This window comes from Orbicella faveolata, unplaced genomic scaffold, assembly GCF_042242905.1.
Source record: "Orbicella faveolata isolate gen_17 unplaced genomic scaffold, um_ofav_v1 contig_34, whole genome shotgun sequence".
NCBI lineage: Eukaryota > Metazoa > Cnidaria > Anthozoa > Scleractinia > Merulinidae > Orbicella > Orbicella faveolata.
Window position 1 is genome coordinate 9,438,677 of NW_028301563.1, and position 27,470 is coordinate 9,466,146.

Genomic DNA, 27,470 nt, shown 5'->3' on the forward strand with positions numbered 1-27,470 from the left:
GCATGTCTGGACATGTTTTCAAAGATCTCAAAGCGTACTCGGATACGAATTCAATATCTATAAAGCCTTATATTTATAAAACGTGCCAACTTCAGCATGAACCATTAGGAAAAAAAAAAGCAACATAGATATTAATTTCAAAGACGTGATCATGTTTCCAATCTTGTGTGGAAAACTGTCTAACGGGAAGTCAAAGTGACCGCAATTTCCAAAAAGAAAAGCTAAGACCAATATGTATATCGTATACTCCTTAGAGTAACTTAGGCTATTTAGCTGGTATGAAAATATTTTTAACGTCTGTTTGACTACGTCAGTAGATCACTCAATATAAACACATTTAAAAATGGAAACCGCATTTAATATTAATATGTAAAATAGCGATGAGTAAATTTGCAGTGAAGCTACAAAAACCAAGATAGTTCGTTTGCATTTTTAGGAATTTTAGAATAGGTGTAATTTCATGCTGCAAAATAAAAGCCGATCGCCATCTGGGGAGGAAGTCAAATTAAAACATCTTTATATCCACTACGTCATAATATTTAATTATCTTCCTTAGCTTTCTAGTGAGCTCTCCAAAATACACAACATATTAAGAAACAAGTCAAAACGATACCCCAGAGCACGCACTTAATTCAGAGCTGTGTGACATTCGAATCGTAAATTCGAAATACAAGTGTATTTTTGTGTTTGAAGAAAGATAAAAATGTTATCTTAGTTAACATTTGGCATTTCAAATTTACCCAACCTAGCGGAACCCTTTCAAGAGTGCCTCAGTTCGATTGACAAAGTTAAAACTGAATCATGTCGGATAAATTTTAAGAAACTAGTTGCTATGGAGTTGTTTGCCTACTTTTTAACTTCCTGACAACCTGCCAAAATAATCAAAATTTCCCTTAGCATAAAATGCTAGTAAAAAAACCGACGTATCATTAAATATTCAAACAACACACGACTAAAATGTTTATATCTTGGTATTATTTCTAATATATCTCTCAGTTAGTCGTCGCTGGTTGTAAACAAATTGCATTTCGAAGGTTTTATTCCATTGGTCAACGGAATGGCATTTTGCACGTGGGATGTTCCGTCCTTGTTCCTTATCTTCTTCGTTGGCTCATTTTCTACGGCAGGTAAAGTGATTTGCGTCGAAGTTGTAATTGGTCAGTTTTTCTAGGTATTGTACCTCCTAAGAACATACAACAATATTCTTCCTGCGGAAGATGCTGCAAGTCTGAACATGAGCGGACGTGTTGGGCAAAAAACAATAGTCTTAAATGATGCAGAGTGATTATAAATTATAACTATTATTGACTTTTGAATGCATTATCGTTAAAAGCTTTTGTCGTCTCCTTCGACAACCATAGAAAAGTATGAAATTAGCATTAGAGACCTTCGTAAAGGCTTCGTAAAGCATGCTTTGTGAAGCGTGGTGAAATAAAAATTTCATAAATCTCTTTCAAATTTGGCCAACGCGCAAACGTTTTTTAACATATTTTTACTTAACCTTGCTATTCGCCCAAGTAGTTTCCATACATTTTCGCATTTAGTAGTTGGGAGAAAGCGCGTGCATATCAGCAGTTGTATTTTCACTTACCGTAGTCATCTTCGTAAAACCGCTTAACCAGAATGCTTACTTAATAAGTATTTCAAACATGTGGAGAAAAATAGCGCTGATCGTTATTGAGGATTTAACGCTAACGTCCGAAAAAAGAAAAAAGAAATAAATAAAGAAATAAATAAAATACAAATCGCAGCTCCTCGTCTAGAGAACAAAGTTGATCAATATCTAATGATCAAGGACGAGCAGATATTTTAGTTTCTCCAAAGGTTTAATCTTTTCATTTTACAAGCTCCTCAACTCTCAGGAAGGAGAACACTTCTCTACTGGAGCAGGTGCTTTATTTTCCGTGTAGATGTTAACATAATAGTAGTAATGGACGCTCATATGAGCGGTAACCAATCAGGAGCCGAGAAAGACAATAGGCTATTGTTTGGAGAACAATGGACGCTATTGTTTTCCACATCCAAGATGGCCGCCACAAATTTCAGCCAATCTGGAGCCGAATTAAGAACAATGGATGCTATTGTTTTCCAAATCCAAGATGGCCGCCACAAATTTCAGCCAATCAGGAGCCGAATTAAGAATTCAAGATGGCGGCGCCCACGAAAGTCGGCCATGTTGGAAAACAGCCCACCAGCCTCGACGGAGGACTGGGATCGGTCTCACGGATTTCCATGGCGACACAAATCACGCCAGGGTCACACAAAAAATGTCATGCAACTTCAAAATCGATACTTACAGTGTCCTGTGGTCCTAAACGACAGAGGTCCATCCAACAAGCGGCCATGATGGAGACTGAGAGACTTGTGTCCGAGGCACTTATATACCTTTCTATTCGTTCCAAAGCATCCTGGGACGCTGACCTCATCGGGAACCAATCCTAGACTTGCCCCACTCCCTTCACAGTCGAAGGGGTAAAAATAGGGGTAAGGGGGTACTCCCCGTTCCAAAGCATCCTGGGCTGATGACCTCATCGGGAACCAATCTTAGACTTGCCCCACTCCCTTCGCAGTCGAAGGGGTAAAAATTGGGGTAAGGGGGTACTCCCCATTCCAAATCCTAGATTTGTCCCACTCCCTTCTCGCCCAAAGGGGTAAAATAGGGATAAGGGGGTACTCCCTCTTAGTCTGCTATTTAAAACCTTCACACGTTTTGAAAAGGACCAAAACAAAGTTTGTTGACTCACGAAATGGAAGTTAGAAGAAGTCGAAGACTACTAGGATTGACCCCGAAGTAGATGAGTTCAAGGACAAATGTTTCATCTGTCCAGGCGACCTTGTCATTGACTCTTTGACTCGATGTAGTGCGAAAACTTATTGCTGTGGAAAATTTTTGCACAAGAGATGTTTGCAACAGGAGTTACAATACTCAGATAAGTGCGGACATTGCAAAACCTCAAATCCTCGGGGGAATGAAGATGAGGCACAACTTTCACCTTGGGAGGAGGTGGTACGAGAGAGGATTACCAACGCAACGAATGCCATCAATAGGTATCGGCGAGGGGGACGGCCTTATCATATTCACAATCGTAATATTGTTTCGTGGAGGACCTTGCCGTACCATGCGAATCTTTCCATCTGATTTGAATTTTATACAAGACTCACCATCTTCGTGCAGCAAAGGGGAAACGCTACCCTGTACATCCATGCCTATGTCAACTTGCCGTGGATGACCATTACTCAATCAATAAGACAGACGGTGTATGAAATGTTCAGTAGAAACATCCCAACGGAAGTAATGCTCTGCGTACGCGAAGTAAAGCTTAGGTTATTGTTCCTGTCGTGGCTGCACTACGACGCTGAGGATGAAGTGATTATCAACAGTCATCTTTTTCACCCCCCCCCCCCCCCCCCCATTTACCCTGAAGACACAGCTTGGGTATAACGTGTAACTTTTATTGTGACTCAAAAACTCGTAAAACAAAACAAAAACAAAAACAGAGTCTGAGTCTTTATAACGTTTATTGAATAATGATAATAAAAATAATAACATGAGCTCCGAAAGAGAATTGGTTACAATTTTTAACTCTTTAACTCTTGACCGTCGGTATTCCACAAAGTGTTGGGAACTAAACTCGTTTCCAGTTTCACAGACTTTTGGTCCCTGGCCCCAGAACGCACGATATTCTGCCCTAGTTTTCTTTGCTTTTGGTCATGAAGTCTTTGCCTGATCCGTTCCTTATTCTTGGCATAGTAACTTCTCCAATACTCGTTGATCCGTTCCCTGTTGTTTTTACGGTATTGTCTTCGATAATTTCTGATTTGCTCCTTGTTCTGTTGACAATAGGCTCTCTGGCTGCTGGCGAGTCGTTCCTTGTTGTTTTCATACCATCTTTTACGACACCACCACCACCACCTCATCCACTACCACCACATTTACCACCACCACCACTACCTACACCACCACCACATTTATCACCACCACATCCACCACGACCGCCGCCACCACCACCACATGCACCACCACCACCTACACCACCACCACCACATTCACCACCACCGCCACCACCGCCACCACATCCACCACCACCACCACCTACACCACCACCACCACATTCACCACCACCGCCACCACCGTCACCACCACCACATTCACTACCAGCGCAACATTCACCACCACCACCACATGCACCATCACAACCACCACCTCCTATATCACCACCACATGTACTACCACCGCCGCATCCACCACAATCACCATCACAGCCACATCCACCAACTACACCACCACCACATTTACCAACACCACCACATTTCCCACCACATCCACCTCCACCGCCACCACCACCACATTTACTACCAGCGTCACATTCACCACCACCACCACATGCACCATCACAACCACCACATTCACCACCACATGTACTACCACCGCCGCATCCACCACAATCACCATCACAGCCACATCCACCACCTACACCACCACCACATTTACCAACACCACCACATTTCCCACCACATCCACCTCCACCGTCACCACCACCACATTTACTACCAGCGTCACATTCACCACCACCACCACATGCACCATCACAACCACCACATTCACCACCACCACCTCCTATATCACCACCACATGTACCACCACCGCCGCATCCACCACAATCACCATCACAGCCACATCCACCACCTACACCACCACCACCACCACCTACACCACCACCACATTTACCAACACCACCATATTCACCACCACCACCACCGCCACATCCACCACATTCACCACCACCACCACCACCACATCCACCACCTACACCACCACCACTGCATCCACCACCACCACCACCTACACCACCACCACCTACACCACCTACACCACCACCACATTTACCACCGCTACCACCACCACATTTACCACCGCCACCAAAACCATATTCACCACCACCGCCACCACCGCCACATTCACCACCTCAGCCACGTCTACCACAGCCACACCCATTACCTACACCACCTCCACTGCATCCACCACCACCACCTACACCGCCACCAAAACCACATTCACCACCACCGCCACCACCACCACCACCGCCACCACCACCACCACCGCCACATCCACCACATTCACCACCACAGCCACATCCATTACCTACACCACCACCACCACCAACCCCACCACCACCACATTCACCATAACCACCACATCCACCACATTCACCACCACCACATCCATTACCTGCACCACCACCACATTCACCATCACCACCACCACCACCACCACCACCAGCGCCACCGCCTCCACCACATTCGTCAACTCGATCATTAATCATGCATAAAACTAAGGCATTAACTGCCTCAATTCATTTTGAGTCAAACTAGCAAGGAGTCATGTCCCTTTATTGTCGATATTGTCAGACTATTCTCCCGTGCAGACAGTAGAATTCGTCACGAAAAACATAGTTGTCAAAGCAGTGGATCAGAAAAGACACGAGATGTCCCAAATATCACATTTCCTACCGAAAAGCACCATGGGATCCCTAGTAGAATAGAAATGGGAGAAGCGTTTCGGTTCAAGACACCCTCCAGTATTTTGATCGTGGGCCCTTCTGGTTGTGGCAAGACTTGTTTTACCGAATCGTTACTCTTGGATCACTTGGAAGAATTGTTTGTAAACCCTCCCACTACGATTCATTATTGCTACGGGGCGTGGCAAGACGGATTTAGAGACATGGAAGACGCTGGTGTGCAATTTCACGAAGGGATTCCAGAGTCAGACCATCTCATGTCATGGTTTCCGAAGGGTAGATTACTCGTACTGGACGATCTGATGGCAGAGGGAGGTGAGGACAAAGCGTTGCTAGACTTATTCACAAAACACTCTCATCATCAAAATATCACCGTGTTGTACTTGTGCCAAGACATGTTTCCACCAGGGAAATACGCCAAGAGTATTTCCAGGAACGCCCACTACATCGTAGCCTTCAAAAATCCAAGAGATCAATTAGGGATGAAGAATTTACTGCTTCAAGCTTTTCCCACTTGCTGGCAAGACATGATGGACGCGTATCAAAAAGTGACCGAACGACCGTTTGGGTACACGGTCCTGGATTTACATCCCGCCAGTGATGACAGGAAACGCGTGTTTAGTCACCTCATGACGCACGAAGGATACCCACGCTGGCATCGAAGAAAGAGAGAGGATGTCTGATCATTGCCCAAAATGGTATATTAAACATCAGATTAATCGACTCGGTTCATTTGAAGTACGTTGTCTTGGGTGAAGGTCGACGAGAATCATGGATGACCGTTCAACAGATATTTTTGGCCCCGTGGAAGATAACAATGACGAGAACGTTGAAGAGGAAGAAGAAGTGGATGAAGAGGAGCCTGAAGAGGAACAGGAAGAAGATGAGGATAGTAGCAGCTCCGAAGAGGAAGAAGAAGCGGACGACGATGACCAGATCCGTGGAGTCCGCTACGTCAAAACGTCGGGGAAGACGTCAAAGAAATCTACCTGAAAGAAGTCCAGCAGTTCCTGGGTAAGGGAAAATCCCAAAGCTATGCCGAAAATGCTGCTTCTAACGTCCTATTACCTGTAAGTAGAAGAAGGCTACGAAGGACTTACTTAGAGCGTCTAAAATGGACTCACCGTATCAAACACGACGCAATACACCGTAAAGTCATGAAGACTCTTCGACGCTTTATTGAGGAAGACGACATGGATTTTGACGAAGCGGCCGAGTCGGCAGTGGCAAAATGAAAATTCCTGCTAAACAGACTAATGCGGAAGAAGTTACTCCCCGACGATGATGACGAAGAGGAAGTAGAAGAAGAGGTTAAGACCTGAATTAGCCATGTGACTCTTATAAGAGTGTGTGATTCCAGGGTTTTAGTCATTATTTGTAAGACGCCACACATGCAAGATGAATTGCTCCAATCAGCTGTCAGGGAATGACCAGAGGGTTGTCTGTAAAAAGGCCTACCACAAAATATTATGCCAAGAACAAACAACGAATCCTGGCCCAACAAAAGAGATATCGTGCAGAGAACGTCGGGATTCTAAAACCCCGTCGTAAAAGATGGTATGAAAACAACAAGGAACGACTCGCCAGCAGCCAGAGAGCCTATTGTCAACAGAACAAGGAGCAAATCAGAAATTATCGAAGACAATACTGTAAAAACAACAGGGAACGGATCAACGAGTATTGGAGAAGTTACTATGCCAAGAATAAGGAACGGATCAGGCAAAGACTTCATGACCAAAAGCAAAGAAAACTAGGGCAGAATATCGTGCGTTCTGGGGCCAGGGACCAAAAGTCTGTGAAACTGGAAACGAGTTTAGTTCCCAACACTTTGTGGAATACCGACGGTCAAGAGTTAAAGAGTTAAAAATTGTAACCAATTCTCTTTCGGAGCTCATGTTACTATTTTTATTATCATTATTCAATAAACGTTATAAAGACTCAGACTCTGTTTTTGTTTTTGTTTTGTTTTACGAGTTTTTTGAGTCACAATAAAAGTTACACGTTATACCCAAGCTGTGTCTTCAGGGTAAATGGGGGGGGGGGGGGGGGGGGGGTGAAAAAGATGACTGTTGATAATCACTTCATCCTCAGCGTCGTAGTGCAGCCACGACAGGAACAATAACCTAAGCTTTACTTCGCGTACGCAGAGCATTACTTCCGTTGGGATGTTTCTACTGAACATTTCATACACCGTCTGTCTTATTGATTGAGTAATGGTCATCCACGGCAAGTTGACATAGGCATGGATGTACAGGGTAGCGTTTCCCCTTTGCTGCACGAAGATGGTGAGTCTTGTATAAAATTCAAATCAGATGGAAAGATTCGCATGGTACGGCAAGGTCCTCCACGAAACAATATTACGATTGTGAATATGATAAGGCCGTCCCCCTCGCCGATACCTATTGATGGCATTCGTTGCGTTGGTAATCCTCTCTCGTACCACCTCCTCCCAAGGTGAAAGTTGTGCCTCATCTTCATTCCCCCGAGGATTTGAGGTTTTGCAATGTCCGCACTTATCTGAGTATTGTAACTCCTGTTGCAAACATCTCTTGTGCAAAAATTTTCCACAGCAATAAGTTTTCGCACTACATCGAGTCAAAGAGTCAATGACAAGGTCGCCTGGACAGATGAAACATTTGTCCTTGAACTCATCTACTTCGGGGTCAATCCTAGTAGTCTTCGACTTCTTCTAACTTCCATTTCGTGAGTCAACAAACTTTGTTTTGGTCCTTTTCAAAACGTGTGAAGGTTTTAAATAGCAGACTAAGAGGGAGTACCCCCTTATCCCTATTTTACCCCTTTGGGCGAGAAGGGAGTGGGACAAATCTAGGATTTGGAATGGGGAGTACCCCCTTACCCCAATTTTTACCCCTTCGACTGCGAAGGGAGTGGGGCAAGTCTAAGATTGGTTCCCGATGAGGTCATCAGCCCAGGATGCTTTGGAACGGGGAGTACCCCCTTACCCCTATTTTTACCCCTTCGACTGTGAAGGGAGTGGGGCAAGTCTAGGATTGGTTCCCGATGAGGTCAGCGTCCCAGGATGCTTTGGAACGAATAGAAAGGTATATAAGTGCCTCGGACACAAGTCTCTCAGTCTCCATCATGGCCGCTTGTTGGATGGACCTCTGTCGTTTAGGACCACAGGACACTGTAAGTATCGATTTTGAAGTTGCATGACATTTTTTGTGTGACCCTGGCGTGATTTGTGTCGCCATGGAAATCCGTGAGACCGATCCCAGTCCTCCGTCGAGGCTGGTGGGCTGTTTTCCAACATGGCCGACTTTCGTGGGCGCCGCCATCTTGAATTCTTAATTCGGCTCCTGATTGGCTGAAATTTGTGGCGGCCATCTTGGATTTGGAAAACAATAGCATCCATTGTTCTTAATTCGGCTCCAGATTGGCTGAAATTTGTGGCGGCCATCTTGGATGTGGAAAACAATAGCGTCCATTGTTCTCCAAACAATAGCCTATTGTCTTTCTCGGCTCCTGATTGGTTACCGCTCATATGAGCGTCCATTAGTACTCATAATGTTTTTGAGTAAAACGTTTTTCTTTTTTTTTCGGTTTTTTTTTTTTTTCATATTTACGGGATTATAACTAGCGACATGCAGTCGATTCCATTTCCCTGGAAAGCTTCTTCCTTGAATTGAACGCTTCAACTTTCGGACCGAGAAAACTTCTCTTCTGGAACAGCTACGTTATTTTCCGTATAGATGGGCACGTAAACATTAATTCTTGAGTAAACGTTTCTTCGATAATTGCGGGATTAGCTTAGGTCACAGAACAAACGAATTATGGTTAGTGTTGTACATATATCGAGCAATTTTTATATCTTTTTTCAAATTAAGCTTGAACGAACTTTTGTTTAGCATACTTGTCTCGCACTGTTCACAAAGCGGAAATAGAACGTGGTTTCTTTGAGAGAATAGTTAGTTAGCTTGAGTAACATGCACGGTGGTGGGCGGACAAAAGACATCTGTTAGGTAATTAATCCTTCTAAGAACTGCTCTTTAGTAAATTTGTTTGCGCATACAATTATGTTTCTTTAAGAACCCTTTTGGCGAGTCTTCCTTAAATAGAAATATAACCTCTTTTAATAATGACGATGTCAAACTGTGAAAACAAACACTGGTCGCATAATGATCACAATTTTTTCAATCTTGATAACATGTTTAGCTAAACTAATAGTTCTTTATAATCTTTATCTTTCTCGTTCTTTGCGTGTTGAAGACTCTAGACGATTTTTGGGAACAAAGAATCAGTCATTAGCATTGGACAAGGGATAATTTTGGATTATTTTAAGGGAACAAGTGCTGTCTGGAAACTAGAAAGTGTAAGCTTTGACCAGGAAGTCTTTTGTCATGGGCTTGATAGATGTCTTAGCAGCTATTTTTCAATCACATTTAACTTGCTGTGGTATTCAAATTCTAGAACTTCTCATTACAGTAAAGGATAGTTTCAGGGAAAAAATGTGGGAGCGAAATCATGTGGGAAGAAAAAAAACGGAAAAAAATCCTTAACAAGGGATGCATAGATGATATTACACGGTGGCGAGAAGATATGAATTTTATGTTCGAGTGGTAAGAACAATAGGCACCTTAAGATACCAGCACGGGACGAGCTAGGACGGCTACCGGAAGTAAATTGATTCAACCGGGCATGCGCACGAGAACTCTCGCCTAATCTCTCTGCCGTCCTCATCTCGTCGAGGACGCCATCTCGCCCGACTAGCCGTCGTATCGAAGACGTGACTATTTTGCACTTGTTTTGCCCCGATAACTGTTCCAATCGACTTTATTTTCAGTTATATTGATAGAAATGTTTATAGCGTTCACAGTTTTCGTGATTGTAGTGTAGAATACTACGCTGAGATACGAAAATGTGAGTAAAAATATTCCTCGTCTGTTCGTTTGTGTTTCTGCAGCCACTGTGCAGACGCTATCACGAGTGTGCAAGCTCAATACAAACTCTATGCATTGAGAATACAACAGTGTAAGTACAGTTGATAAATTGTTGTAAGAATGAATGCCATGGAGCATCTATCGAGGAAATAAAATACACATTTTCAAACTGATGTTTAGTTGTTGTTTTTATACTACCCAGAATTTGATGCAACGTTTATTTGATTTTTATAATGCTTGTTACAATTACAGATGGAAATTGAAACGTTCAACAAAAGTCAGGATTCTTCGGCGACAGAATTCCCAAACGCTTTAGTGGTAAAACGCCATCTGAAGCAGGTCGATCAGATTGTTCGTTTAATTTTTTCATACGGAAATTATGGTTTCTCTATTAAAATATTGACAGATGTTTGCTTCGCTTATAAAGAAAAAGAAATTCAGCATCGCTGTTCACTATCGTTTAAGCCTAATAGGATAAGATTTCTATCATCTCTTTTATAGTCTAATGGATGCCATTGCTTCTGTGAATAGCTTGTACGAGGTTCCAATTATTGACGTCGCCGTCCTTTGCGAAAATGCACATCTTAAGCATTTTGTTTTTGGCGACACGACAGGGCCCGCGAAAGTTTCCCGCGTCCACTGCCGTTGCCGTCCTGGCCTTCCCGTCCTCGTATCTTAAGGTCCCTAATATCTCACGAGTGAGCGCAGCGAACAAGTGAGATATTTTTCTTGCCACTCGAACGTAAAATTGATATCATCGAGCTAACGTGTGATGTTCTTTCTATTATATAGACATGCTGATGACGGCGTTTTTAAACATTTTCCGAAGATTTTCGACCACTTTCCGAAGATTTCCGAAGGTCACACGAACGTTGCCGAACATTTTGCGAAAATTTTCGAAGATTGCCAAAGATTGCCGAAGACTCTCGAGGAAGACCTGAAGATGTTTCGACCGTACACCAACGAATTTAAGTACAATTTAAGAGACAAACTTGGCATCAGTAAAATCGCCGACATCTTCACTAGTGAGGATATGGAAAATACACCACTCGAGTCCCGGATGTAGTTTCGTATGAATTTTGCGAGTGGTGTATTTTCCAGTGAAACACTCGTGTCTATATAATAAAATCTTGATAGACCATCCTGTTCACAATAACAACGTTCAAACAAGTGAGAGTATACCAATAAAGAATCTTGATGCGAGACTAAATAGCGGGAATCAGAAACTCAATCATCTTTGCACTTAGTATAAGAAAGAATCATATTTCTTACAAGGAGAACCGGAATTTTAGAAATTTATTTTCTTCTTCTATCTAAGGTGTAACTGCAAAAGAATCTCTTCTGTAATCGCCTGAGGACAGTGAATTAGCTTAACTTTGTGGGTTATTTCGAACTTAAACTAGAATGGCTCTCCTTCAAATATATTCAACCAACACCTACATGTAAGCAAAAAAATATACATTAATAATTAATTGAATAACCGTATTTTATTTCTTCATCAAAAATGCACAATCAGAATGGGAAGTTTACATGTACTGAATAATCTGTCAAGCGAAGACGTAACATGATTGGTTTTTTCTAAGCGTTGTTTTAACTGTGAGCCAAATAATGCCATCTTTCATTAGTCGCTGTTAGCTTTTGCTGGAGCTTAATTCGACCAGACATCACTCGTGCTTAGACAGCACTGGTGCGTATTCAATACTGTATTGACTTGTATCTGAGACTTATTAAGTGGAGACGTCCGCCGCAGGTTAAGGATGAGTTTTTCTCTGCTTTTCGTTCTCGTGTCATGGATTTCAGTAATCCCTTGTCCAACTCGGGCGCAGGGTGAGTTTGAAAATTTCCTTTTTACCTGCTTTGTATTTTATAGATGCTATCCTTATTCAGGTTTCTTCAGTTGGGCTAAAGATGGCTGTTAAATTAGGACTATTGATAATTTGTGAAACGAATCTATGGTTGGAAATTATATCGAATTTCTACGAATTAGCATCACATCCTTTCCATTCTGACTTACGCAGAGTCGGCGCCATATATCTCCATGCTGTATTAATATTGTCAAGTGGCGGACACGTCAAGAGAATAAAGAAAATTAGGCGTAGAATCCATTGATATTATCACAATATTCTGTCCAATTTTAAAAATTAAGTGGTATCTAAGCAGGCCTATCTACTTCTGGTCGTGATCAAGAGTTAGTTTGAAGTCTTCCGTTTGAATCGGGGGCCAACACATTCGCTGATGATCTCCAATTAAAGGTCTCTGAAGAGTCTCTTGGCCGAGACGAAACGCCGCGTCAGACTAGCCACGAACATTTCACAAGTATTTGACAATTGTTTGCTTTTGTATAAATTTAACTCGTGAACGTACGGTTGGGAATCCTTCTGCGATAGAGGGCCAGACTGTCAACATCAAGAATTTGCGAACGGGACTTTGGGCGTGATGCTCAACGAGTTTGCCTTTGAATTCTAAAGGTCTCTGAAGAGTCTCTTGGCCGAGACGAAACGCCGCGTCAGACTAGCCACGAACATGTCACAAGTATTTGACAATTGTTTGCTTTTGTATAGATCTCCAATTAGCCGTAGATTTGGAAGCGACGTGCTTAAATGATACAAGCATTTGTGTTCATAACCATCTCATTCTGGGAAATTACGTACTGTCAACATATAAAGCGAGGAAGTGAGACGAATTTTAGACTAGTTCAGTATCTCTAAAATATAAAAAGCAAATGACAGCAGTTTGAAGAAACCATGAATACTTGATTAAAGGTTGATGCCGAGCATTTTCCTCTCCATTTGAAAAGGTGTCTAATAGTTAACTTGAGGTGGTTACGGTAAATTGGACAATCACTCGATCCATTTAAGTCTATTAAACAACGTCGAATTTGGATTTTCTGGAAATCACCTTGGAATTCAAATGAGAGTCACATGCGACATGCGAATATTCTTTTTCTAATTATCTTATCTGAATACAATATCATGTATGAGAAACGTACGTACATCAGCCATGTTTACCAATTCAAATTACCTATAATTCTCTTATCTTGCATTTTGAACATAATTTTACTATGTGATACATGCATTTATGGCACACGCTTTTCATCAAATCAGTCCGTTTCCTAGTGTGAGAAGTTTACATGCTTCACTACATTATTTTGGCCGGTAAATCGAAACTTGTATTTTAGAGGAAGTTGTTACAGTTTGTCTAAAACCACCCACAATGGAGGCAAATTTGCGTAGACAACAGAACTCCGCTCTATTATTGATTTGTTCGATTTTGGAGCTCGTTCCTGTAGGAGTCTTCCTTGTATATTTCGAGAGAAACACAAAATTAAAGCTGTTGGCATTATGATGGCACGAGTAAAGAGAATTCATATTTTGATAATAGAAATGAACGAATGATCTTTCGTCGTTTTCTCGTAGTTTTTTTTTTTTTTTTTTTTTCCCCAATGAAAAGGAAAATAAAACATTGTAGCATACATTAATTTTAATTCAAGATCGTAAAGCAGGTGATAGTCAGCTACTTAAGAAGCAAACATTTCCAGCTTTTCTACCAAGTTACAGAAACACTCGTGAAAATAACAGGAAAAAAATATGGAAAAACATCCAAAGGAACACAGAATTTTATCCCTTTTTTCATTTGTAATAACTAAAACGGCCGTGATCCTGATCATTACCCACCGCTAATTTAAAATAACAATACTCTTACCAGAGGTTATTTAAGCGAAAATTCTAAACTAAAGAGAAGTTTGCGGGGGTTTGACGCAATAGCAAAAATGTTATTGAATTAAATGCGACTTGTTTTGTAAAAAGATTAAAACCCGGATGAATTTCCCTCAACCAGAACCGTTTTGACTAAAACTGTAACTAAAAATAATTTCATGATGTAAATCCAATATAGACGTCGTATCTCGTATTAATTAGCCATTTCCGTGTCACTCTAATTTCGGTCTTGTAGCACGGAAATTTTCCATAAGACATGATCAGACCTATCATTCCACAAAAGCTAATATTTCGAGGGGAGGATTCATTCTTCTGCCATAGAGCGAAATTTCGGGTTCCACAACTATTTTTTTTTTCTTAACTAAACTTGAAAAGCTTGATCAGCACTCTCTACTGTCAGAATATCAATATACTGCTGAATAGACAGGTGGCAAAACCACCGTGGATATTCATATTGATATTCCACCAAATTCTCACAAGGACAGTAACTGAGAAATGTGTGATGCTTAGATAGAAGAATTTAAGTTTGATATCGGCAAGGGGAAGATTAATAAACAAGCCGTCACTCGCACTTTAAAAATCCATTTTAAGTTTTAGACCTTTTTACGTTCCTCGCTAAATTACGGCTTTGAGATGTCCAGTCTTCAAAATATTTGTAGTTTGAATTTCATTCAAACATCAAGCAAACGATCCAACCATCAGCGTCGAATGTTTAAGAAGGAATTCACCTAAGGTTCGAGTAACATGTGAACAAACACTTCGCACTGAGATTATTTACATCGTGTTACAAACTTCTGTTTGACTGTTTTAAAATTCTTCTGAAAAATAAATTATTTCTAACAACAGCATATATCGAAGAATCACTTGAAAGTACTGATGAAATGAAACTTATGATAAAACGTTACCTGCGTTTGCATTATTTCTTTGAACTTTGAAATTTATTTTCTCCAGTTCCCATAAATAAAATGCTCTCAATGTTACTCAACGCAACTATTTAATACTATCTTTAGCTTTAAGAAAATGTAAAAGGGACTGAAAAGTACCTAAAATCATTCTGGTCCACTAAAATGGGACATTTCTTGATTTACTATCGGATTTCTTCACAAATTTTTCATAAAAAGGGATGACACTGAAAGGTGAACTCTGAAATGCATCATGCAGTTATCTTGGATCCTTACAAGACGGCAAGCGGAAAAGAAAATTGCGAGTACACTCTTGGCTCTCCTTTAAGGAATTTATTTTATTTTTAGTATCAGAAGAATAACGAATCGGTTCGAAATTATAGTTTCAGCGATTTGTTTAAATATTATACAATGGTCTGGCAAAAAATTAATCTTGTGCGTGGAGAGTAAATCGAAATAAAGATATACTGCATGTTGATAAGTGATACTATGTACATAAGCCCTCATCACTCATTCTTTAATTAGTCTGTTCTTTTTAAAATGCTTGCCTATTGATTTTTGTTTCAGACTTTGAAAGCCTGTTTCAAATTTTCTTTTATTTATTATAAGCTCTTTAGATAAACATGTTTATGTTTTTTTTTTCAGATGGAGGACGTGAGCTGTACTTTCCAGCCTACTATTTCTATGCTGAGAAACGTTTAGTAAACCACTTGATAAAAACCATGACTGTCAAGGACTTGGACGAGTGTGAATACCGTTGCTACCTGGACGCAAACTGTGTCAGTCTTAATATCAAGAACAAAGATCATGACAGTGGAACACATGAATGTGAGCTGAATAACTCCACTCACTTGGAGCTTGACAGGGATCTGAAAGACAACTCTCTTTACTACTATCGTGGCGCCGAAGTAAGTAACTATCATTTTTTTTTTTTTTTTAACTTTTAACCTTCAGTTGTTAATAAGCCAATTTACACCAAAGCTCTCCTCGAAAATCTTAATACTTGCACATAAATTACTTTTCGTACTTCTGGGTTAAGTCGGCTAAAGTCGGCTAACAGAATTTCAATCCCAAGAGTGAAAGAAACTTGTATCTTGAACAGTCATTCACTCGTTTATTCTAACAACGAGAGAGCAGTAGATCATTTATAAGCAACTATTTTCCCTTTCTGCGTTTCAGAACAAGTGCAGAGAGAACGGACGGAAGTGCAAGAACAACTCAACTTGTCAGTCCGGTTTTACACAGAAAGGATATCGATGTTCATGTACTACAGAGTTTGAGGGCGAACACTGTGAAAAAGGTAACTATGTTACTCCTAACATACCCTTTGATCATGTAAACTATCATTTAGCGAAAACGTCGCTAAGCATCAAACATTCTGCGATAGAAATTGCGATGTCTACATTTACTTATCAAGACTGAAAATCACATATTTCTCAGTCGAAAATAGTTCACCAAGGGAGTCTTTTGGACGAATTTGCCGGTCATGTTTTACCTTAATTTTAGATGTTGATGAATGCAATAGAGGTTCTCACAAATGCCACTTGCACGCTGTCTGCAATAACACCAATGGAGGGTACAACTGCTCTTGTAAAAACGGATACACTGGAGATGGACATAATTGCACAGGTTTGTTTCTTGTCGTTATATAACAGTATATCTTATGATAGTTTATGTCGAGAAGTGGATTAGATGAATTGGCTTCACGTCAGCCTATGCAAACCTAATCAGCAAGGAAGCCAGTAGGTCAAACAGACAAGCAAACAAAGGAGAAATAGTATTTTGACAGCATGTTATTCCTGTGTAGGTTAATGGCGGTAACATTGCGTCAAGTAGTGTCAACGATTCTCCTGTACACATCTATAATCCCTTGTGGAGAAAAGAAGTGAGAGTAAGGTTTCTTGACTTGCCAATAGCATAAGTCGAAGATATAGAGCTGTAGAGGCCACAAAAGACATAAAATTTCAGCAGCATGTCAAGTCCTAATGCAATCACGATTCCACTGATTTCAATCATTTGACTAGCAACATTTGCATTCGATCGTACCTTTCAGATATCGACGAGTGTGCTATCGGAGGCCATGTTTGTGTAAACAAACTGAATTCTGAGTGCAGTAATACCGAAGGATCATTCAAATGCCCTTGTGCTTTTGGATACGCAAGCAACGACAATGGGAAAACTTGTGAAGGTAAACATTCTCCATCTTATCACATTTTAATAACCTTTCAATCCATTGGCTCTTGTCTAGTAAGGACTTCTGTTATTCGATTAGCCATTTTTTCGCGTAGGTGATTGTCCATTTACCCACGCTCGAGAAGCCGGTAGAAACCTAAAGCGCATGCAAATTCAATACTGATTATTTTTTACCGACGGCTTTGCAGTCATTTTATCGACCCTAGCTATACCTGACCTTTAAATACATTTTCCCGAGCAGTTTAGCAAACGCAATAAATTGAGGAAATCTCCATACTTAGTAAACACAACATTAGACTACGAGTAGTTCCTCTTTCGCTTAGTCCGTCGAGCGAGACCGTAAATAAACCGCGCGAAAAAAACGGCCGCGTGAACTCGCGCGGCTATTTTCCTCTCGCGGTTTTCTTTCGGGTCACGCACGACGGACTAAGCGAAAGAGGGACTACTCGTAGTCTAACACCATATGCAAGCGTCAAATATAACAAATCCTGTTACGGCCTTTCGTTCAGTTAAAACATTAATTCATTCGTTTTTCACAACTCGTCAGTTTGTTTATTTATCTACGCATTGCCAGTATATATCATATATTCAACTGTTACACAAAACATGTGAAACCAGATTATACTGTAGTACCCGGAATTGATCTGTTCGGAAAACACAGACAAACAACTTGATGTTCGGGCGCGAGGGACACGAGTGGATAGACGGAGAAGATTGGTCGCTTGAGAAACCTCCGAAGACAAATCGATCTCCTAAGATATGCTACTCTTAATGGGGTAACCACCTAACCTGACCGAGGTGGTTTGTTCTTTATGACTCCTAAAGCTATGTCAGCTGGGGTACTGTACTCCTGTTAGGATCACCCATTTCCAACAGCGCGAGGGGTAAACATTGGATGAAGAGTGATTCCTCGGTCTTCCGAGTTTGGCGCAGGGTTAACGACCTTGCCTCGTGGAACGATGCAGGACAAACTGGCCAGTGGTGTCACCCCTTGGGCTGTATTGACGCCCTGAACTAAATAGGGCGAATTGACTAGAGGCTGTTTGGTTCAATGATAGCCCCCAAGTATCGGACTAACATCTTGTGTTAGAACGTGAGAACTATGGCAAAAAAGGAAGGGCAGCAGAAGTGGCCAAGTAGCTGGGATAATATAGAATAGAAGTGCCAGAGACAAAGGAGAGTAAGTGGAAATGGATGGTTTCAGAAACACTGCAAAGTAGAGAGACAGGGATACACGTGGGAGACGAGAGGAGGTGCCACAAGAAAACACTATAGTGAGCACAATAGCAAACAGAGCCAATGACCACCGATCAGCGAGAGGATTTTTTAACGGGTCGAGTTCACACAAAACGCAAAGAGTTGACGATGGTACAAGTATATACGCCAACCAATGACGGGACGAACGAGGAAAAGCTAAAAGGATTGCATTTCAACTCTGTTTCAGTAAGCTTCAGGGCAATGTGTCCACAGAAATGACAAAAGACACGACAAAAATGTTGTGATGGACGATCTGAATACAAGATAACAATAATATGGAATAATATTGATGGAAGAACATAATACAAATTTGAAGGCGAACAGAGATGCTTCAAAGCAGACCAAGCGATGGGTAGGGGACAAAACAGTTAAAATCAGAGAAAGAAAAGACGCTTGATTTATTAACCATTCCATTAAACTTGCAGATCTTCCAGAGGTTAGCTCAGCTCATGTAGTTTTTGATGTACTGGAAATATTTAAGAAAACATCCGGCTTAACGATAAATTTTACCAAAACTGAAGGTATGTGCATATGGACTGGGTCCTCCAGGAATAACAAAAAAAAACATATTTGGTATTAAATGACGAAGATACTCAATGAAGGCTCTTGGGATCTTGTATACTTATGATCAAAAGTTGCTGCTTGAAAAGAACTTCATTAAAAATTTAGCCAAGGTCAAGAAGCTAATTAATGTCTGACCCTCTAGCGGGCTATCTATTTATAGCAAAGTTGTCATAATTACAACTTTATTTATCCTTAAGTTCGTCTATGTAGCTTCGTTGATTAGTGCCAATCCCGAATGACGAGGTCATTGAACTGAATCGATTACTGTATAAATTTTACGGAATGGCAAGGACAAAGTTACTAGATTATCAACAATTAATGAGTTTTAGAAGGGTGGTTTGAGAATGATAGACCTGGGATGTATGATAAAAAATCCTTGCGTCTGGCCTGGTTACAAAGGATGTTCAGCGAAAATGTACGTGGAAAAATTATTTGCGACATCTTTTGGTCAAATCAGGAAAGCTTTTCTTTTTCAACTGCAGCTTTGACGTTAAAGATCACACCATCAATTCTCTGTTTTATTCCGAACTTTTAAAGTGATGGTCAGAGTTTCGTGAAAACTTTGCGTCAACTAAGGATTGGTGTAACATTATATGGAACAACAAAGAAATTCGTATCAACAGTTCCCAAATCTTCTACCCAAACTTTTTTGATTATGTTATAGTATTAATAAGTGATTTGTTGTTTAATTTAAATGGCACTGAATTGTTTATTATTATTTAAAATAAGGTTAACAAAACAAATGCTCTTACCTGGGCCGGTCCTAGTCATGCTGCACCCCTTGAGTTCAAAAATAATTTGATTCCAGCAACAATTTCATCCTCTTTAATTATTAATAATAATGTTTTTGATATCACAAAGTAGAAATCAAAACATCATTATTCATTGTTAATAAATGAACAATTTCTTAGTGCCTTTAACAAGTTGATTATATGCTGTCTGCGTTGAAGACTGAAGTTGCCTGATCTAACGCGCGCATTATGCACGTAAAAGTTGCCCAGTCTAGTTTACAAACTTAACATAATGGTTGCAGTTCATCTCTTTTCTTTTCTTTCTTTCTTTTTTTTCTGTGACTATTATATATCTAATGGAACAGGAGACTAGTTAAGCAATTAAATTATCCAGTTGGATATTCATCTCAAGAAAACAAGTCTGAATGTGGAAAATCTCTAAAAAGAATGCTGCAAAATATCGTTATGATCTATTTATTTCAATTAGCATGGTTATCACAGGCATAAGGCGAGCTCGATCTCTCTATTTTGTTTTATTTTATTTCATTTTTTTTCTACTCTGATATAATAGTAACAAGCAACCTTTTATAAATTTATTTTCTTTTAGTTGATCCCTGCCATGAGTACCACACTTTTAACGCTACTGACAGAAACCTAGCTAATGTAGGCGAATCTTATCACAAGGACTGCGAATCAACTTTTCCAGGAAACTGGTATCGTTTCGAAGGAGCTGCAGGAACAAGACTGCCAACTCATTGTCCACCAATAGGAAATGAACCATTTCCAGTATGGTTGAATGTTACGGACAACAGATCGCCACACAAAGGGGAAGGCGTAGAAAAAGGCATCAATGTCTGTCTTCCTTTTCCGGATTCTGATTGTTGCCGTAACGGCGATGATCATTTCACAATAAGTGTAAAGAATTGTTCCTCCTACTTGGTCTATTATTTGTATCAAATACCAGCCTGTCCGTACAGTTACTACGGCACCAACTAAACCAAGCAACTATGGCCTCTTTTTTTGTTTTTTCTTAAATACAGCCGTTTCGAGGAAGGTTGTCCTAGGGAAGCACAAAAGCGTATAGGCAACAATACCAAAAGATATCATGGGTAGAGGTGGTTATTTATGTTTGCTCGAGCTAGCTCACGGTGATTTTAATTTTCAACGAGAAGGATCGGAAGGATAAATCGCAGATACAAGTATATATTATGTTTCCTTTTATCACGGGCTGAAACACTGTGAAGCGTTGGCCAACAATCACTGACAGTAATTTATCTCGCCATTGTCACGTACTGCACAGGCCTTCAAATGATTCCCAAATTTTACCGCAAGCGTCGCCATAAAAGATGAAATTCTGGACTCAGGAATTTGGTCAGTGGATTTAAATTATATAATGCATTTTGTCTTACTTAATAATACAGATACAGCAGTTACTAGAGGTAACGAAGCAAAATATAGAGTATTTAACCGATTTGAATGTAAATTTGCCACTTTAAAACTGATGGTTTAGATAGGCTTTTCCGTTAAAGTCTTTATCGGGACACCTGCGATGCATTCTAACACAGGATGCTCAGTATATTTTCAAATTTGGGGACAACTGAGAACTATCGCGTAAACTGTCTACATTTTTTTGCGTAGCTCTCGGCACGGAGGTGATGATGATTGACAGCAAACAATTGCACGTGTAAAGGCGACAGCTTTACACTTACGGTATGCAAAAAAATATACTAAGGACACTACGGTAATTTGAGCGCTTGCGAGAAAAAATCTAGCTAAACCACAATTTTCGAAAACAGGATCATGTGCAGGACTGTACAGTACGTCTTTATGCTTTTGTAGGACAAGATTTCTCGAGACAGCTCGTTAATGTAGAGATTACTTAGGGTAGTGGGGGAGTGGGGGGAGATGCCACCCCTCCCTTAAGATTTACTCTAAGGGGCTGGAACTTTTAGCAGTTGTTCATTCATCCTCCGAGAGGCGCGGTGGCCTCATGATTAGTGCGCTCGTTCCCGGATCGAGCGGTCCGGGTTCGAGCCTTGGCCGGGGACACTGTGTTGTGTTCTTGAGCAAGACACTAAAGGTAAAGGTAATGGTAAAGGTAAAGGTAAACTTTATTTAGTCAGGGTGGCCCATTCAGCGATGAGGCTGATATTCAGAGAGGCCCTGGACTAAAAATATAATAATTAAAAATACAAGACATCGTGATAATTTAAAAATACAAGATAAAATTTACAAAAATACAAGATATAAATTTAAAAATACAAGTAATAATTAAAAGTATAGAGTATAAACGAGCATGCAATAATTTATAAAAATCTAGTTCCTAGATTGAAACTTACCTCTCACAGTGCCTCTCTCCACCCAGGAGTATAAATGGGTACCGGCGAATTGTTGGGGAAACCTAACATATTGCTGGGGAGTGACATGCCATGGACTAGCATCCTGTCCAGGGGGAGTAGAAATACTCCTAGCCACTTCATGCTACAGAAACCGGGATAAGCTCCGGCAGCTTTGAGCTATCGGCTCCAAGGCTTCACTGCACTTTCATTCATCCTCCGCAGAAATTTTGATAGGTCAATTGTGTCTCCATCATTTTTGGCGTTGCCATGGCAACCAAAAACTTCATGTACGTTTGGCCAAAAATCAACTTTTTTGACATAATTCTGTATTTTTTCCACTATTGTTCATCAAATTGCAGTAATTAACGAATTTGTAAATGTCGTTAGCATTCTGGTTTGATTTATAATAACTTCCGATATTTCTTGACCTCTTAAGAAAATAGTGAAATCCAAGATGGCAGATCCAAGATGGCAGGTCAAGTGTCCAAAATGGCAGCTCAAATTGTATACCGGCATACCGCAATTACAATTGAATCTGACGATAACTCAAAACCATTACCTAGACAATATTCTATTCTTTTATGAACCCGATATCTGCATTTTATTTCCTCGCAAGTATCTTCTTGTTCTTATCGTAATTTTTTTTCTACTTCACACTTTTTACCGCATATATTTCAAAGATTGTGCTTTTTATTCACTATTTGCAAAAGATTGCAAACTGGCAATCGAATGCTCAATTTCTAGAACTATTTTAACCCATTTTAATTATATCTTATGCTGGTTGCTCGTCAATTTTTAAAACACTGTTTCATCTTGTAGGGCAAGCTCAGGGCTACCTAATCAATGTTAATTTATTTTGCTTAACAGAACGAAAACCCCGGTAAGGGGTGCCATCCACCGATTTATGTCGGGGCGGTTTATAATATACATATAATATCGGCAGGCTTCGTCTCTCTAGCAAAAGTAGTTTCTACTAAGCAATGTTACGAGGATGTCTGAAGACTATAACTTGCCAGATCTTCATCATACTCTCTTATCTAAAGATAAGATTAAACACTAAGTTAACCCTCATTGGACAAAACACAATTTATCATATAAACACCAAGGAAATACCAGGAGATTTTTCGTGCGAAAACATGTTATCTTCACATGTGAAAAGATCACCTTCGCTATAGTTACATTATAAATCGCACCTTTCGCAGCGAAAGTGAAATTGTTTGGTATATCATTGGCGTTTATATAATAAATAGAACATTACATGGCTGCTTGAAGATACGAAATTTCTCTTCTCGTGTTGAAAAATATTTCACTCGTACGCTGCTCTCAATCGTGAAAGGTTAGAAGTTTTCTTGGAGTAATGTGAGATTTTGTATTCCTTTGTTTTGTTTTTTTTGGGTTAATTCAGATTTTTGTTTTTGTTTTTGTTTTTATTTCATATACTGTACATATGTATATATAGGTAGTTTAAAATACTTATTCAGGGGATTTTCCTAGTATGGCGCTGCGATGCTTTTGGTCACCTCCATCTCCTGTTTCTGCGATGTTAATCACTTTTGTTTAAGCAATTTCGGTTAAATGTAACAAATAAATATTTAAATAAATAAATAAATACATAAATAAGTAAATACATAAATAAATAAACAAGTATTTTACAACACTGTGATATGTCTAAATTTATGAAAGTAATAATGATGTTAATAATAATAATAACAATGATGATAATGATGATGATGATGATAATGATGATAATAATAATAATAATAATAATAGCGATGGATTCATTCTGTTTATTTGCCTTTTTACTTAATATACAGTATTTACAAATGTTTCGCTCAAATATGGAGGTAAATAACCGATTCCACTGCTTACCATGCTCTTGTCGTCATGTAGCCTCGTAATAATAATAATAGTGTACATAAATATGGCCATGTCGTACTGAGATTGCTATCTACCTCGTGTACTCTTAACAGAGTCCCTACCATGCCTATACAACCCTTTGAAGTCGCTGCAAATGAGTCGAACGAGCCAAACAAAGCTAAATTAGAGCTTGAATTGATCATTTATCATTTGATTCGCGGCACTAAGTTGGACAGGCTTAACCTCTGCGATTTCACCTAAATGACCTCACCATGTCTTTACTGTGGGTTAAATGAGCCAATCATGGTGACAAGAGCATGGTAATCAGTGGAATCGGTTATTTACCTCTATATTTCAGCGAAAAAGTAGCCCTTACGAGACATTTAATTTCAATATCTGTCTGGATTCGCAAAAACATAGCCACAGAATTTGACTTGTCACTGATAGTCTTGATACAATTCCGTCCTAGAGCTAGCTTTCCCATAAATAATGAATAAAAATAGATGAATAAATGAAACATGCGGCAAGACGTTCTCTATATTTCATGCTTGGTAAGTTTTACAAGCTCCTTTCATAGCGGAAGCAAAAAAAAAAAAAAAAAAAAAAAAAATTAAAAACAAATTAACAAAAAAACACTTAATTCAGACTTTAAGTGGCAGTCCCGCTAAAAGCGGTCCACTCGACTTCGGAACCAAAAATAATTTTCCTTCATTTTTTTGTCAGTGAAAAGGGTGTGACACATAGATATAAAAAAGCAATTTATTATTTTCCAATTCCTTATTTGTGCTTTGCTACGAGCCAAAATTGAATTTTGGCCGAACTGAGGTTGCCGACCATGATCAGAAAGGTAAAATTCACCGATTTTGTGAAGCGTGCTACGTCGCCTAAAATGTAGATCACGGAATTTCGTTTTCATGCGAATGTTAAGTCACATTCATTACTTTGACTGACGAAATATGGAAACTTTTCGAAAAATTCTAAGCTTACCAGCGAGGCTGGAAGACACCCTACTCCGAGGCCTTTGATCACCTACTAAAATTTAGCCAAATTTGACGGGGAAAATCTCAAAAGTTGGGTCTAAATGAAGCCTGAAAAACACATCACAATAAATTACATACCTTAGTAAACAGTTCTATATGTTCAAACCGGTGGGTATCTCCTTGGATTGCACGCGAGAACAGATTAAAATCTGCCACAGTCAGTGTGTTTACATAGCTATCGCTCGTGTCAAAGCTTATTTGCATAATCCTAGCACCCGGTGAAAATACATCTTCTTCCGTTCAGGTTCGGTTGTTGACCATCTGAGTAGTGGCAAATAGCTTCCTTTAATACTTGTGGACACTCTAGATCCAGTTTTGAGGTGAAGGTTGCGTTAAAGTTGATCAATTCTCAAGACTTGCGAGACTCCAAAAGTAAATAATGGCGCCGGTCTGCAGAAATTAACCGTAGCCGTCGTCCTGACCCTTCAATAAATTCTGCCGCAGAGGTAGCACTAGGAGAAGAAGAAAATCGTAAGTTTTCATTTACCGTTTAATGGCAACTGAATCCTGTACTACTGCCAAGACTACTGGGAGCTTGAGGGCTATATGCCCGAATTTGAAAACCAACAACAATGAACACTTGCCGGTTGCATCGCTGGGAAATGAACCTGGATGAACACGACGTGCTTGAATGGAACTATGTTTTGCGATGAATGATGGGCTTTACTTCTGTTTTATGCTTGATGCTTGTCTTTTAGTATCTTGCACAGCGCATAAAATAAACTTCGGGATCCGTTTATCGGGCCGTTTATACAACGAAAGCTGGATCTAGAGAGTACACAAGTATTAAAGGAAGCTTTTTGCCACTACTCAGAAGGTCAACAAACGAACCTGAACGGAAGAAGATGTATTTTCACCGGGTGCTAAGGTTATGCAAACGAGCTTTGACACGAGCGATGGCTATGTAAACACACTGACTGTGGCAGATTTTAATCTGTTCTCGCGTGCAATCCAAGGAGATACCCACCGGTTTGAACTTATAGAACGGTTTATTAAGGTATGAAATTTACTGTGATGTGCTTTTTAGGCTTCATTTAGACCCAACTTTTGAGATTTTCCCCGTCAAATTTGGCTAAATTTTAGTAGGTGATCAAAGGCCTCGGAGTAGGGTGTCTTCCAGCCTCGCTGATAAGCTTAGAAGTTTCGAAAAGTTTCCATATTTCGTCAGTCAAAGTAATGAATGTACCTTAAAATTCGTATGAAAACGAAATTCCGTGAGCTGCATTTTTGGCGACGTAGCACGCTTCACAAAATCGGTGAATTTTACCTTTCTGATCACCGTCGGCAACCTCAGTTCGGCCAAAATTCAATTTTGGCTCGTAGCAAAGGAAAAATAAGGAATTGGAAAATAATAAATTGCTTTTTATATATATATGTGTGTCAAACCCTTTTCACCGACAAAAAATGAAGGAAAATTATTTTTGGTCCCGAAGTCGAGTGGACCGCTTTTAGCGGGACACTCACTTAACCCTGCAATATCCTACATTGGCTTTCCAGATGTCAATAAGCCGCCCACAGCCAATGCCGGCCCAGATGTTGTTGTGTATCTTCCAAACAGAGCTGCTGCACTAGATGGTTCCAGGTCCTATGATGATCACGGGATTGTCGAGTACGAGTGGTCACGTGACCCTAAGAGTCCTGCAGCTGGTGTAAGTGTTAGCATACGTCACGGTTTGCACATATTGAAAAGTTGAGCCTAAATTCTTTAAGTTCGTGTTGATTTTCTCCATTCTTAACCATCCTTGTTCCTTTATGATTTACTATTATCTCCTTAGTGTTTTTTTGTTCCTAAGTAAACGCTTAGTTCAAGTTTCTTTCAATTTAACGGTAATTTTGTACGAGGTTTAAATAAGTCCACATAACGTGACTGAGCTTCTTTAAGACATTGCCCACTATCGATTCATTTTTTTTTTTTGTCGACACATTGTAGGATGTTATAAACAACAGCGACCATCAAGCTGTGTTGCGCCTGTCCAGCCTTGTAGAAGGAATGTACAAGTTTAGGCTCACTGTGACTGATGGGAAGGGTCTCAAGGAAAATGATGACGTGGTACTTACTGTCAAGGAAGGTACGAGGCTCATTTCGATATTATTACACGATAAACGTTTGATAGACCTGCACGAAAGAGAAAGTGCGGTTTTCCCCATGCAGATTTATCACTGTGTTATCAAGACAGAACGTTACGTTGACCAAGGGTTTTCTAGGCGCTTTCTTAACATTTTCTCACTTTGCAGATGAAAACAGTGCTCATCTTGTGGAGTTATATCTGGACGTGGGTATCACCAAGTTCACAGAGGAGAATAAGGTACAACACACAGGAGACTCAGAGATGCCAATAAATACTTGTGCTTGCATTTGTATCTGCATGGGCATGGATTTGTACTGTAAAAAATTAAAGCCTCCACTAAATTAATTTCTTTTCGGTTTATCTTTTTCGGTTCAACAGGAAC

General features: G+C 40.0%; 2 protein-coding genes across 2 annotated transcripts; both read left to right on the forward strand.

The window, feature by feature from the left end:
• Positions 1–948: 948 nt before the first annotated feature.
• Positions 949–16,690, forward strand: LOC149104662 (uncharacterized). Its single transcript, XM_089271062.1, has 4 exons — positions 949–1,127; positions 15,684–15,946; positions 16,218–16,338; positions 16,545–16,690. The coding sequence occupies exons 1-4, from the start codon at positions 1,058–1,060 to the stop codon at positions 16,688–16,690; spliced, it is 600 nt and encodes a 199-aa protein (XP_089127188.1). The 5' UTR covers positions 949–1,057.
• LOC149104663 (uncharacterized) lies at positions 5,413–6,427 on the forward strand. Its single transcript, XM_089271039.1, has one exon. It carries the CDS (start codon positions 5,546–5,548, stop codon positions 6,200–6,202), a length of 657 nt encoding a protein of 218 aa, XP_089127165.1. The 5' UTR covers positions 5,413–5,545; the 3' UTR covers positions 6,203–6,427.
• Positions 16,691–27,470: the final 10,780 nt, after the last annotated feature.